Raw genomic sequence first — 12,940 nt, 5'->3', positions numbered from 1 at the left:
GTCAATGGTAATGTAATTGCTATTGTTAGTACAGGGATTGTTGATGTGTGAATTTAAGCCCAGAATTTATTTTTTATACTGTCGTATTTATTTAATCAATTCTGTATTGCACATGAGACACGAGAAAAAACAATTAAAATAGTCAAAAGAAGTGCAACGTTCTAATCGCTAATGGCGAAATCTTCTAACCATTGGTAAATTAAACAAAGTTTTGAAATTATATAGTAGTTGCAGCATATAAAAATACTTATAAGTCATATATTATCATTGAATTTTAAAATTTAAAATTAAATTAATCAAAATTAATTATCTTTTTCTACCAAAAAAAATTATGCTTTTGAATTAGAACTGGCAGTAAAATCATAACCTTATTTTAACGTTTTTACGTTTAACGATAGTCAATAACGGAATATAAATAGTTTGAAATAAAATAAACACATTCAATAAATATTTAATTTATTTAAAATTACTAATTAATATTTACAGTCCTAATAATTTTAAAAAAACATTATTATTATGTTGACGTTAGAATATCTAAATTTAAACACACGATAACTTTCATTTTACCAACTCATATCATCGAAATAACCTAAAAAATATATTTTCCTATAATTCGTCCAAACTTTTTATCTTATTTAGTTATTATTGATTTATTTTTTTACTGATGATTTGTTTTTTTTTTATTGATTTTACTATATTACTGATGAACGACTACATAATTTAAAATGGCGTCCAAAATGGTGCCAATGTGTTCAATAGGCAATTTCGTTTCAAGGTTATTATTAACATATTTATAATTATACATATGTAATTGATGATTTTTTAAACAATTTTTTATTAATAATTTTTTGATAGCTTTTCTCTTAATTCAGCTATTTTTTTTTTCAAAAATAACCATTCTAATTCTTCGGAGTTGCACATATTTCCCACTTAGCTGATTATTAGAAAAATTAATACATATAAGTCTTTATTCAAGTATGGCTAAATACTAAAACAGGAAAACATTTCCTTTTGCTTCTTATAAGAAATAAATTATGATTGCAGAATGTTTTTCAGTGGAACGGATCCGAACATTTTATTGATGATTGCTTTGACAACAGTTGCAGCGGTCTCTTCTACGAGAGGGCTCAATATATCCAACACGACGTTTGGTGAGCTGTTGAAGAATGTAGCAGCCGACGTCGCTGTTTAAATACAAAAAAAATATGTTTTTAATTTGATATTTATCATTGAAGGTAATTAAGGTTAATTTTTATCAAATAATAATTTCTTTCACAAATATATTACAATTGGCATTTACAGATTAACTATTATCAAGGTTTTCAAAAACCTCGCCTTACATCGATATTTTATTTATTTCAATAGATTATTATGATATTTTTTTTATTTATAAAACAATGGAAAAATTATGATTTAATATTTATTTTACGTAAATTGAAAGTCCTACTTTAATATTACTATTAATGATCATATTCAATAGGATTTTTTTGTATGTTTGTATGAGTGGTATGTTTTTAACATGCATAATAAATAAATGGACATCGTCATTATCATTTCAGTCAAAGGAAGTTAACTGTTGCACATACGCCTCTCTCATACACTTTCGATAGTACCGATTGTAAGCGTTCTACTTCCTGGGTTTTCCGACGACCTTAAAAAAGTTGTCTATCCAACTTGTAATTCGACGTCTTACACTGCACCATTAAATGTACATATGTGAATATTTATGTATCTAATCATAAGTCCATTTAAAAGTAATTACTATTAACCATTATACTAGCAATTGTATCAATAATTTGAAATTAATTTTAAATCTATTTAAAATAAATAATACAAATCGTAATTGGCCCAATGTTATGAAAATATTTGCAGACACAGAGAGAAACAAAGAGAAAGAGTTTTTGTTGACTCACCTGCCAATGGGTTTACGGAATCAGATAAGGCTATTTGTCCGTTACCAATCTTTACTTTTGTAACGACCTTGTCTACTTGAAGATATTCAACACCGTCCTTAGTAATTGGCTTTGCTAGACCTTTAGCTACCACGGCGATTTTGGCTGAAAAATGAAATAAATATATTATTATTCAGTGTAATTAGTGAACATTTATATATATTAGGAACATTAAATATATATATAGCGATAGAGAAAAAGAGAGTAGTGTTAGAAAAAAAATATACAAAAGAAGACTTTATTGACCGATATAAATCTTGTGTAAACGCGTTTTCAACTATATGATTAATTCATTGTAAGCTGTTAAGGTCCACTTCTAAATAACCTTAGTAGTGACAGTAACTTTATGATCCCCCTAAGCAGCCGGAAAAGCCTACTCGCTATGCATTCATTCGTTCGTTCGTGCGTTCATTCATTCATTCAAGGAGCTTGGAAAAAATGTACGTTGGATATAATATTTATTCTAATTCACATATAATGTTTCGTAGATAACCGGTATCAATTAGTTCTCTTTTAACTAGACGTGTGTGTAAACTACGAGAACTTAAAATTGACTGTAATATAATACAATTAAAAATAAACAGCATACATATACAGAAATTGCGATAATTGTAAGCATGATCGATATAAAAAAACTAAGTACACTTGATTCATAACAATCAGGTAGGTTTACCAGCGCCTACTTTTGTTATGCAATGTACAATTATTACAATTGAAATGATAATCAAAATATTAAAAATTATAAAGAACACATACTGAAGTTGCCATTAATCTTGCCCTTTCCGGTAAGGTTGATGGCCAAGATCTGCGAGCCCTTGACGTCGTAGTCGCCAACCACAACCAGTTTAGGAATCGATAACTTGATCTCTGCCACGAATTTATTGTTTAGATTCACTCTGAAAAAAAAATATGTTTTATTAGTTCTACGCACTAATGAGTTTTTGTATATTAATAATACAATTTTAAGTTTTATTGTCATAAATGAAAATATATATATATAAATATATATATATATATATATATATATATATGCATAAATTATTTCGTATATCTCTCTAAAGGTTTTTTAAATAAATGCTTTTTATCAGTTTATTTTTGAGGTAACTAAGTTAGAGTAACCTTTTTGTTCAGATTTTTAATTAGATGCATGATTCAGCAACGCATGAACACCTGTTATTCCATATAATTACGTCTTAAGGTCCTAAATGTATCCAATAAGACATATATAAACGGTTTAACAAGGAGATAAGAATTAGTATAATTTACAGATTGTTTTGACATTTTTTTTTTTGTATTGTATTAGAATGGTTTTTAACTTTTTTTTTTAATTCATAGTACCATTCATTATGTTTAACCCTAAGTTTTGAATATTAAAAATCGTAATTATTTTTATCAATTTTTCATTACAAAAATAATGTTTTACAGACATTAGTATTATTATATTAAACACTCAAGTATTTTACGTAGTACTTGAATGAAAAACAATTAAAATGTCTAGAATCTCATTTGAGAAAATATTCAGTGACATTTTGAATAGTCTAATATTGTTTAAAAAATACGTCGCAAAAACATAACGTATTTTATAATTTATATTCCGAACCACCTCTTGGAATTATACTTCTAGGTGTTCTGTACGAAACATGACGCGGTTATAAATAAATACTCATAACTCTTTAGTACGCATAACGCATCCCTTCTACATATATATGCAAATGATTATATTTCCCTTGGTCTCATCATAACTTAAAAACGGCTTGTCTTGATATTTCAACATAACAAAATCAATACCATTCAAATTATAAGAAAAAAAATGTCGCTGTATCTTTTTCGAAGGGGTTTATAATAATGTAACAAGAAGTAAAGTCAATAAGCAGTCTGATGAAACTCTTTCGACAATAAATTATTGGCGCATAACTAACAACAGTTGTTGAGAAACCGCAATAGCAACGACGGTGAAGCACAAGACCGTTTGATTATTTATCTAAAGATGTAAGATTATGAAATATAATTTAACTCATGCAATCCTAGAATAAACGAGTAATGTACTTTTCATCGTATACATGGTGTTTGGTTATCGGTGTCAATGCTTCAAAAGGGTGGATGTATACAACTCATTTGTAAGTAAGTGATTACTCTAAAAAATGTTAGATTAATTCATTAATTCTGTTGAAAAACAACGGGCTTACTTCTGAGAGAGACTTTAAATCTGAAGGGACATATATTACTATCTGTCCTTGCAGATTTGTACATAAAATTAATGTTTACACATTAATTTTAATATGTAGTAATTCGAATTTTTCAACCTTTACGAATCATGTCTTGGATAAGGTATACCATATATTTATTGACTGCAAATGGTCGTTACATTTACTCCTTTAAAGCTTTTATATCTATATTAAATCATCTGTCTGTCTTCTTATATTGATATACATATCTTTAAGATCAGTATCTGGAGTTTCCAAGCTTTTCGTCAACTAGATTTTTTATTTATTTATTCAAACCTCACGTAAACGTGTTCTGACAGCGTAGGGGCCGTTTTATTTTTTATCTATGACTATTGTTACTTTATTATAATTTCATAACTCAATATTATTATAGAAAGGTCAACTTCAAAAGGTTTTCTTCTTTAATCTTTAAAAGTATAAAAAATTGCTATATATTTCGTACCAGTAGTTAGACACGGAACTTAAGTTATTCGCTAAGTGTTTTTATTATATGCAAAATTTGTACGTTCAATACGCTCACACTTTTATATTCGGAAGACGTCATCTGACAGACACTAGTATAATTTTATTGTTATCAATTTTTATATTGGTTAGATAATAATGGAATTATTACTCACTTCAATTTCTCAATTTTAAAATTGGATCCACCGTATGCTTTCACGTTCTTAATAACGGCTTTAAGACGTAGGTTCGCTGCAGTTCTATTTAACTTTAAGGTGGGAACTACGAAAGGATCTAACGCCGGGAGGTTCACTTCGGGGATGCCTGTCTTGAGTCTCGGCCGCATCTTTTCGACTCCGTCGAGTAAACATTTTTCGATTTCCGGATCAGTTACCTTGCACTGCGGGAAGGATTCAGCTGAAGAAAAATAATGTTTTTAATTAAAAAGAAAGCCTATAGTTAAATCTATAAACTAATGAAATGGGTACATCTGTTTATTTACAATTAATAAATAACAACCAACAGATGGGCGCTGTGCCCTTAAGGTTGTAGAGAGGAGACATCGGACCGGCAAGCACAGCGTAGAACACTACCCTACTACCCTCCAGGTGAATTGACAACCCTGTTAAGTTAGACCTTAATTTCTGGATGTAGACCGCTTTCCACCTATCCTATTGGAAATATATGGAGGAGGGAGGGTTAAGTCCAGCTGTGGACATTTTAGAGCTATACGATAATGATAAATTATTAGTCACCTGAGATATTTTCTTTATTTGAATTCGTAATCGTCCAAAAATATTTATTGAGTCAAATTTTAATAAACATGGAGATTAGCACGCGAATTGTCTGCATTTTAATAAATTGCAAAGGATAGGCTTCTCGAAGGAGCATGAAATATTGTAGTACATATTTCAAGTGTTGATGCCATTAAAGGGTTGTACAACCTGACTCTAGTTCTTCTGTGTTTTCGTCTTATGACGTAGACAAGTAATCATTATAAAATGAATAATAATATAATTTAATATATAAGGAGTAAAAACTTATACAACGTCCTTCTTTCAGACGCCTCTTAATAATTATGATTCAAATGATAACAAGGGAAGTATTACTTCACAACCAGATGCAACTAACATGCTATAAAGCTAGATGTATTGCCCATAAAGACTAATAGCATGTATTGCGTCATTTAGAACTTGATTTCAAATAAGACTTAGTAACTGCATTACTTTCAAGAAAGCGATTACATAGCACGCTTAATTACTTTTTTATGATTATAATACCCTATAACCTACTTCTACGTTATCGGTTATGACATGAACCTATTGGAGTCATATTTTTTTTGGTATTTTGTTATGGACTCCGCTATTGGGCACCTCTCCTTCCACCCCCTATTTAATTGGGAACAGGGTCTTGTATTTCTTAATAATTTTTTTCACTAGAATTTTTATTTTCGTTCTCGTCTTCCATAGTACACAATATCTTTTATCCTTCTTCTATCATTCTACAATTCCATCTTCCTTTCTCAATCATTCCATTCCTTTCGTACATCCTCAAACACTTCAGTTATCCATTTATATTACAGTATCACAGTTTTAATTGGTTTAATTATTTTCTCGTGAACATCAATTTTATCACGGATTTTTTTTTAATATTAATGAATTTATTTTAATATATATGCTATAATATATATACACCTATGTTTTGTTCCTGTCTACTGCGTATTGTCCAACTTTACTAAAGAATTTGAGGACGCACTCTCTTTCATCCTTTTCTATTATAATGGAGGCAAGTGTTGCCTCCTCATTGGAGTCATATTGGTTCTTGTCCTGTTGTTTCATATAAAAAATACAATGGAAATAGTTTTTTTTATTCATTCCGATGAAAATACTCAACGTAATATTTAAAAAAAATAACGTTTGTGCTAGAACATCACCATTATCATTTCAGCTATAGGACGCTATAGGACGTTCGGTTTTAGGTTTCAAGATTTTCAATAGGACCAGTAGGAAGAGGCCTGCATCCAGTGTTTTCTCGGCGACTTTAACAAGTCGTCAGAAGACTTTCTTGTTGGACCTTGTCTGTCTGTCCACCTTGCTACTTCAACTTGCTATGTCGGTTATTTTCATTTGATTACCGATTATCTCAGTCATGGTTAAATTTCATAGTGAATTTTCCATGCCATGGCTTGTTGAGCGACTATTGGCTTGCTATTAATGTGTATGAAGAAATAATTTCTTCATACTTATACACAATACGTAATATTTAATATTTTGAACAAAACTTCACGAGGAAACATTTTCAATATAAAAAACAATTTTATGCAATAAAAGGCGATCGGATCCTAACATACGTTAGTTTGTAATAAATATAGTAATGTTTGGTTCGGTCGTTACAACCAAATAATTAAATCTTTACTTAGTACAGCTAAAATATCCCGTACTACGTAAAAATATTTTAATGGTAATTAACACGTAAAATATTTTAATTAACATTAAATTATCAATTTCGCCACAACTACTAATTGTTAAGCAGTTTATACAACCAGTTGCTTAAAGTTTGTATAGAAACAACAAAGTGGGTCAAATCATCGGTGAAGGGATAATTTTTAACTTGTGACAATGAAATTATCGCTTTCTGTATATCAAAACCCAACACCGCGTAGTAATTAAAAAGGACAAATGATTTTTTTTTCAATCAGCGAAGTTTAAATTTCGAATATTTATTTGAAGCTAGTCCAAGTTATCCAATAAAAATACGGTAAATAATTGCAATAACTTTTCGATTTATTTTTTGAATATACACTTGGGAGTTAATATCACAAACAATTAGTTAATATTGAAAGCATCACTAGTATATAAAATCCTCTTTAATATAAGACACCTGATAAAATAATTAAAAAAAAACTTGCAACAAATGTAAAAGTGTTTTATTTTTTATTATACGTAAAATTTCATTTCACATGCACTAGGAATACACAAATAGATTGGACATAGTTTACTAAAACGCCTCTAAAAAGTACAACTTACATAACTAACACAAAATAACCGGCAAGTTTACAAACAAAACTATGCAAAACTTACGAACAGTTGCCCCATAGGCGCATGCGACGATAACGCCGAAAACAATTAACACTTTCATTTTAATGAACAATTGTTCTAGAAAAATTACGAATTTATGTTCAAAGTAATAAATAAAGACTGTAAATCGAAGCTTGCTTATTGGGTGTCTGAAAGCGAATGCGCAAGCCCGCCGAATTGTCTGATATTTGTAGTGGGAGAGTGCGACTCTATCGAGCTCGTTATTGAGCAATTGCGGGAAAAATCTCACAAAAATATTGGGAATTCCCAACAAATATATTCAATTTTAATTGTACAAGTTTTATATTATAAGAAATATATTACAAGCCTAATTCATTTATTCATTCATTAAAACTATCACGTTGTCACTAAATGTTTATCGAAATGTGTAACGTGTTAAAAGATTTTTTTTTAAATCCCAATCCCAAGGCTGTGGTAAAATTCCACAATTTGCATATTCTAGCGAGTCTAATTAAGAAACTCATAACTAAGTAAAAAGTTAATAGTAAATTACAATCAATCAAAATTACAAAATTTTAGTAATATATTTCTTTATAATACTGGCATAATCAAATAAAAAAATTCTTAACATTCTTTTTATCTTTCCAAGTGTCCACGAATATGTATAATACTTTTCTAAATTATAAAAACTTATTTTACAACTGTCAAGCTGTAATTGATTGATTCATTCATTCATTAATAAATATTTGTAACGAATAATATTTAAAAAATAAATAAAGAGGGTTTCTCGATTTTGAGATAAATCTATATTTAAATATACAATATGACTGAGTTTCAGTTAACCTTCATCAAAACTTTCACATACCTTCCGGATAAAACACGGAATTTCAACATTACCTGTGATTATTTATTTTATTTTATTAATTATTCGAAAATAGTGCAAAAAAGACGACATTACAGCCAGTATATTAAAGTGATTAGGCACAACACTAAATAATACGTAAACAAATTAAAAGTTTTCCATGCATAAGGTCAAACTGAACTTTAAATAATAAAAAATTAAATAAGCAAGAAACACTTTATACGCAATAAAACTAAAGTACGTACATTCATAACATGAAACGGAATTTTCTTCGTATATTTAAAGTGCAGGTTAATATTACTTCCCTATTGTGCAATACATAATTAACCTTTTTGTTTATTTTAATAATTTATTTTTGACTATATTCTGCTGCGAAAAATTTTCAAGTGTAATGTCAAAAATAAAAATTAAATATTCCACGCACTTCACCTACAAAGCAAATACACCTATAAAGTTTTTGATATTATTATTTGTAAATGCTTCCTTTATAACATATATAAAAATTATACGGAATTATTCCAACCGGTTCTATATGAAATCTAGAGAATAGGCCTATGTGTAACAGTGAACATCATGCGACTGAAATGATGATGGCAAATTATTCGTCGATATAAATGTAAAGAATCATCAATGCACAATATTCGGTATTATTTATTGCACAGGAAAAAATATAGTAAACTCTATATGGACATGAAATTAAACAAGAACTGGTACCGGTATGTGTCTATTACAATATTCTTGCTCTAATATATATTTAAATAAATGTTTATGTCAAATTAATTATCAAATCTGGAGATATTGTTAATATTACAAAAGCTAGTTCTAAAAAAAGATCCGCACTCTGATTTGCCAAAATCTACGAAATACGTGTTTATCTCATCATACCTACTGTGAAAGACAAAGAAATTAAAAGCTATCAAGGAATAATAAAGAAAAAAATATGCAAGGAAATAATAAATCAGCATTGCAACCAAGTAGCTTAGAAGAGACCTATGAGTATATAATATGAATATATATACGAGTATTAGCCTAAAGACGTCTAAAACTCTTAATCCAGATTAAAATCTAAAAGCCTTAAAAAAAGTCGCTCAGTACTTAATGACCCTGCTAGATGGCCGATGGAAAATAACAATTAGTTAAAATTTTACAAATATATTTAGAAAAATATTTCTTGTCTAAAAGTTTTGTGCAGACTTTATTATGTCAGTGTCTTTATGGCATTGAAGAAGAAATATGTTCTATAATCGACTTCACAACTGTTACTTTTTTTTTTATTTGGCGCAAAAAAGTTTTAATTAAAATCGAAAACTATTTTCCAAAAAGTAATAATCATAAATTTAAATATATTGTTTTGAATGAATGTAAATATAAATATGTCAGAATTAAATATGTTTCCATGCAATCGTAAACAACTGGCGACCTATGAATTGTAAAAAAAAACCTATAACGCTCACCAATAAAAGAGTAACAATTTAGTAAGTAGTGCACCGGCGTGGAGTTCCGTGGCGTATTATATAAAAACGGAGCCGAACTGCGGTCAGATCACGTTGCATAATTATCTCACGCCTAACAGACTTCGGAAGCTGGCGTTACGTCCGTCGACGATGTGGAACAAACACAGCCCGATGACCGTCGATGTCGTCATCCATCTCAGCTTCGCATAAAATCAAAGCCTTCATTTTATATTCCCTATTAATATTTTCAATCGGCAATAAGAACGAATCAACCAAGGTGATGATATCTTTACAATTTATCTGATACAGAAGATATCTATTCGTGCGATAATATTATAACGTGATGGCTAAAGACACTTAAAGAAAAGTTTAATTAGAAAAAAATAATTACGAAGAAATAATAACGTAGTCGATATACATGTAATCTAAGTCTGTTAAATAAAAAATCTCTTCCGTAAATTAATGGTCTTACGTGAATAATACGACAAAAACAATTAATATAAAAGAACGCAAAATACTTTAAGTATGTGCATATTAAAAACATTTATATATATTTTCACCTTTTTATAAAACCTCTGTTTATAATTTGTTATAACGATTTGTGGAATTTAATGTTCTCCACATTTTCCGTCAGTGATCATGAATTTGAATTTATGTCCTCAGCTAGCTGAACGAAGGAACACATCTTCGTTGTGGCCCTTTCAGTTTGTTTGCACCTAAAAATTAACTCGTTCGCTTGCAACAGGAATTATAAATAGTTGCTAATAAAACCAAAATAATTACAAACAGTTTTAGGATCTACTGATGTGAAACAGAAGTATTTTAAAATTTAGTAAAATTCACATATTTAGAAGTGAAATAATAAAAAGTAGAATTAATGCTTTAAAACATGCACTTCAATTGAAGAATAAATGACCTGAATTTTGCTCGTCTCTTTAATAATAGATGGATCTTTAAAAATTCACAATGGGTAGAACCAGATGAAAAAAGGGAAGTTGGTTGACTTTACAAACCGTGTGCTGGTAATTTAATTAACAAGAAAAAGGTAGATGAAATTCGCTAAGATCAAAACTTAACAAAGATTGTTGGAGGAGGTCTTTACCAAGGAAATCTAGTGTATTGTTATGACTAACAAATTTAAAAACTTATATTCAACTTTCGTCGTCGATCGTCATTATTAAGATAAATACTTTGCTCTTTTATGCAAAGTAAGGTAGCAAGCAATAAATCAAATAAAATAAACAGGCTTGCCCTTTAAAGATATTTAAAAAAAAAACACGTGGAATTACCAATATTGCGAAACGATTCCATATTTTTTTACATGCTTTAATCTTAAAAACAAGGTAAGTAAGATCTTTTCCTATTGTTTACGTAACGCAAATGCAAAAAATATATATAGTTGGAAATAGTATTATATTAATAAACTGTTTATGATTCATTGTTTTATAATTATTATTACGTATTATCAAGCGGTATATTACAACACCCAATGTGCAGAAGTCTATAATTAACTAAAAATCGTAAAAAAAACTGATTACACTTTTTATTATATTTATGGACGTTTTTTTTAATTTGTATAATACATGATTGATTAAATCACAATGTTAATAAATATAGAAAACCAGTTACCCGAACATGATAATTTAACGACTTTCGTTTACCATTGATAAATGTTCTTTAGTATTGACAGTTTTACTTGGGTGATAGTGAAGTAAAACTTCCTTGCGGTTAGTTCGAGTAACAAAGGCTTAAAAATTTTCTTGCAGCTCCAACAATTAAGAATACATTGTCTTTTCCTTTACTGTTTAAGTCAGTCTTAAAATATTAAAAACTTTATCGAATTAATTGTAATTAGTATCAAAATATAAATAACATCTCTAATGTAATTACTAATATTTTTGTTTATATTACATTATACAACGATAAAATTCTTCCAAGTTACATTTAACCTAATTTCTATTTTTTCCTTGTTGCTTTGTTTACTAAATGCGTCAATATAACATATATATAGTATAAAATGTTTCGCTTATACGATACTCGGCATTTGATTTGGCATATCGGAAGTCCTCACAGCTATTATCGGTTGGTTTCGACTTTGTAGAGCGCTGTCTCTATCGTACAGCACTCTAACAGCATTTTATGTAAGAAAATTAGTTAACACCATTTGTGTATAAAATAAATTAATATTTCCGACGTGCCAAACCAAATGGCAAGAACTATATTTCTATTTTATTTACGCTCAATTACTCTTACTCTCTTATTTCTTCTGTAAGATATTGATTACTATTTTTAATATCTAATATGTATGGAGTTAAATGTACACATTACCTTTATACTATTTAAATTGTAAAACATTCAGTTAAGTATATATTTACTACATTCATTTACATTAAATTTTCTTTATATTTTCTCCAATCTAAACTTCGTCGACGTCGTTTCAGCCCTCAAACCCCCACTGCTAGGCCTCCCCCAAAGATATTTATCTAACCTTATCCATCCTTAGGAAATTTATCTGTGAACTGTGGCAATCCTTTATAATTAATGCACAAAGTGTGAATTATATAAGATTGTATCCCAGGAATCAAACCCTTGACCGCTAGGCTACCACTGCACATACTAAGCATAACATAGGTATTGAAAAATTATTATTAACTTTCCTTGAACATTAAATAAGTAACTGTCACCTAAAAGATTAACTGGGTTAACTGCTTCATACGATTACCGGTCCAGATATATAGCCGTTTTTGCCTTCAGTTTTACTATTTTGGCATGTGAACGCAGTGTTAGATACGTTTGTAATAGGTCAATGATTAATCTGAATTATATTTATTGAAATCAAATGAACTAAAGGCTATATACTAAATGGCTATAAACCGGTCATGTGTATTTGATTGAATTTTAAAAATATTGTTGATAAATGTATAACCCATGACTTCTTTGGACTATCAGGGTCCCGTGTGTGGTGATA

General features: G+C 29.1%; 1 protein-coding gene across 1 annotated transcript; it reads right to left on the bottom strand.

Moving 5' to 3' along the window:
• Nucleotides 1–628: 628 nt before the first annotated feature.
• LOC137929827 (circadian clock-controlled protein daywake-like) lies at nt 629–7,837 on the bottom strand. Its single transcript, XM_068772937.1, has 5 exons — nt 7,699–7,837; nt 4,795–5,035; nt 2,709–2,848; nt 1,914–2,057; nt 629–1,184 (listed from the first exon to the last, which is right to left on the bottom strand). Exons 1-5 carry the CDS (start codon nt 7,754–7,756, stop codon nt 1,033–1,035), a joined length of 735 nt encoding a protein of 244 aa, XP_068629038.1. The 5' UTR covers nt 7,757–7,837; the 3' UTR covers nt 629–1,032.
• Nucleotides 7,838–12,940: the final 5,103 nt, after the last annotated feature.

Source organism: Battus philenor, unplaced genomic scaffold (assembly GCF_028537555.1).
Source record: "Battus philenor isolate CCGP_79_NKW_IND1 unplaced genomic scaffold, ilBatPhil1.0.hap1 SCAF_5, whole genome shotgun sequence".
In the NCBI taxonomy this organism is placed as follows: Eukaryota; Metazoa; Arthropoda; class Insecta; order Lepidoptera; family Papilionidae; genus Battus; species Battus philenor.
Note: the sequence above shows the minus strand (reverse complement) of the source record. Positions and strands in the feature narration are given on the sequence as shown.

Bases quoted from the DNA above. Each gene is read 5' to 3' on its own strand.
- LOC137929827 (XM_068772937.1), bottom strand. From the start codon at position 7,756: ATGAAAGTGTTAATTGTTTTCGGCGTTATCGTCGCATGCGCCTATGGG. The intron at 2,849-4,794 runs GTGAGTAATAAT...TTTTTTTTTCAG, and splicing joins TTTAAAATTGAGAAATTGAA to AGTGAATCTAAACAATAAAT. The intron at 2,058-2,708 runs GTATGTGTTCTT...TTCATTTTTCAG, and splicing joins CAAGATTAATGGCAACTTCA to CCAAAATCGCCGTGGTAGCT.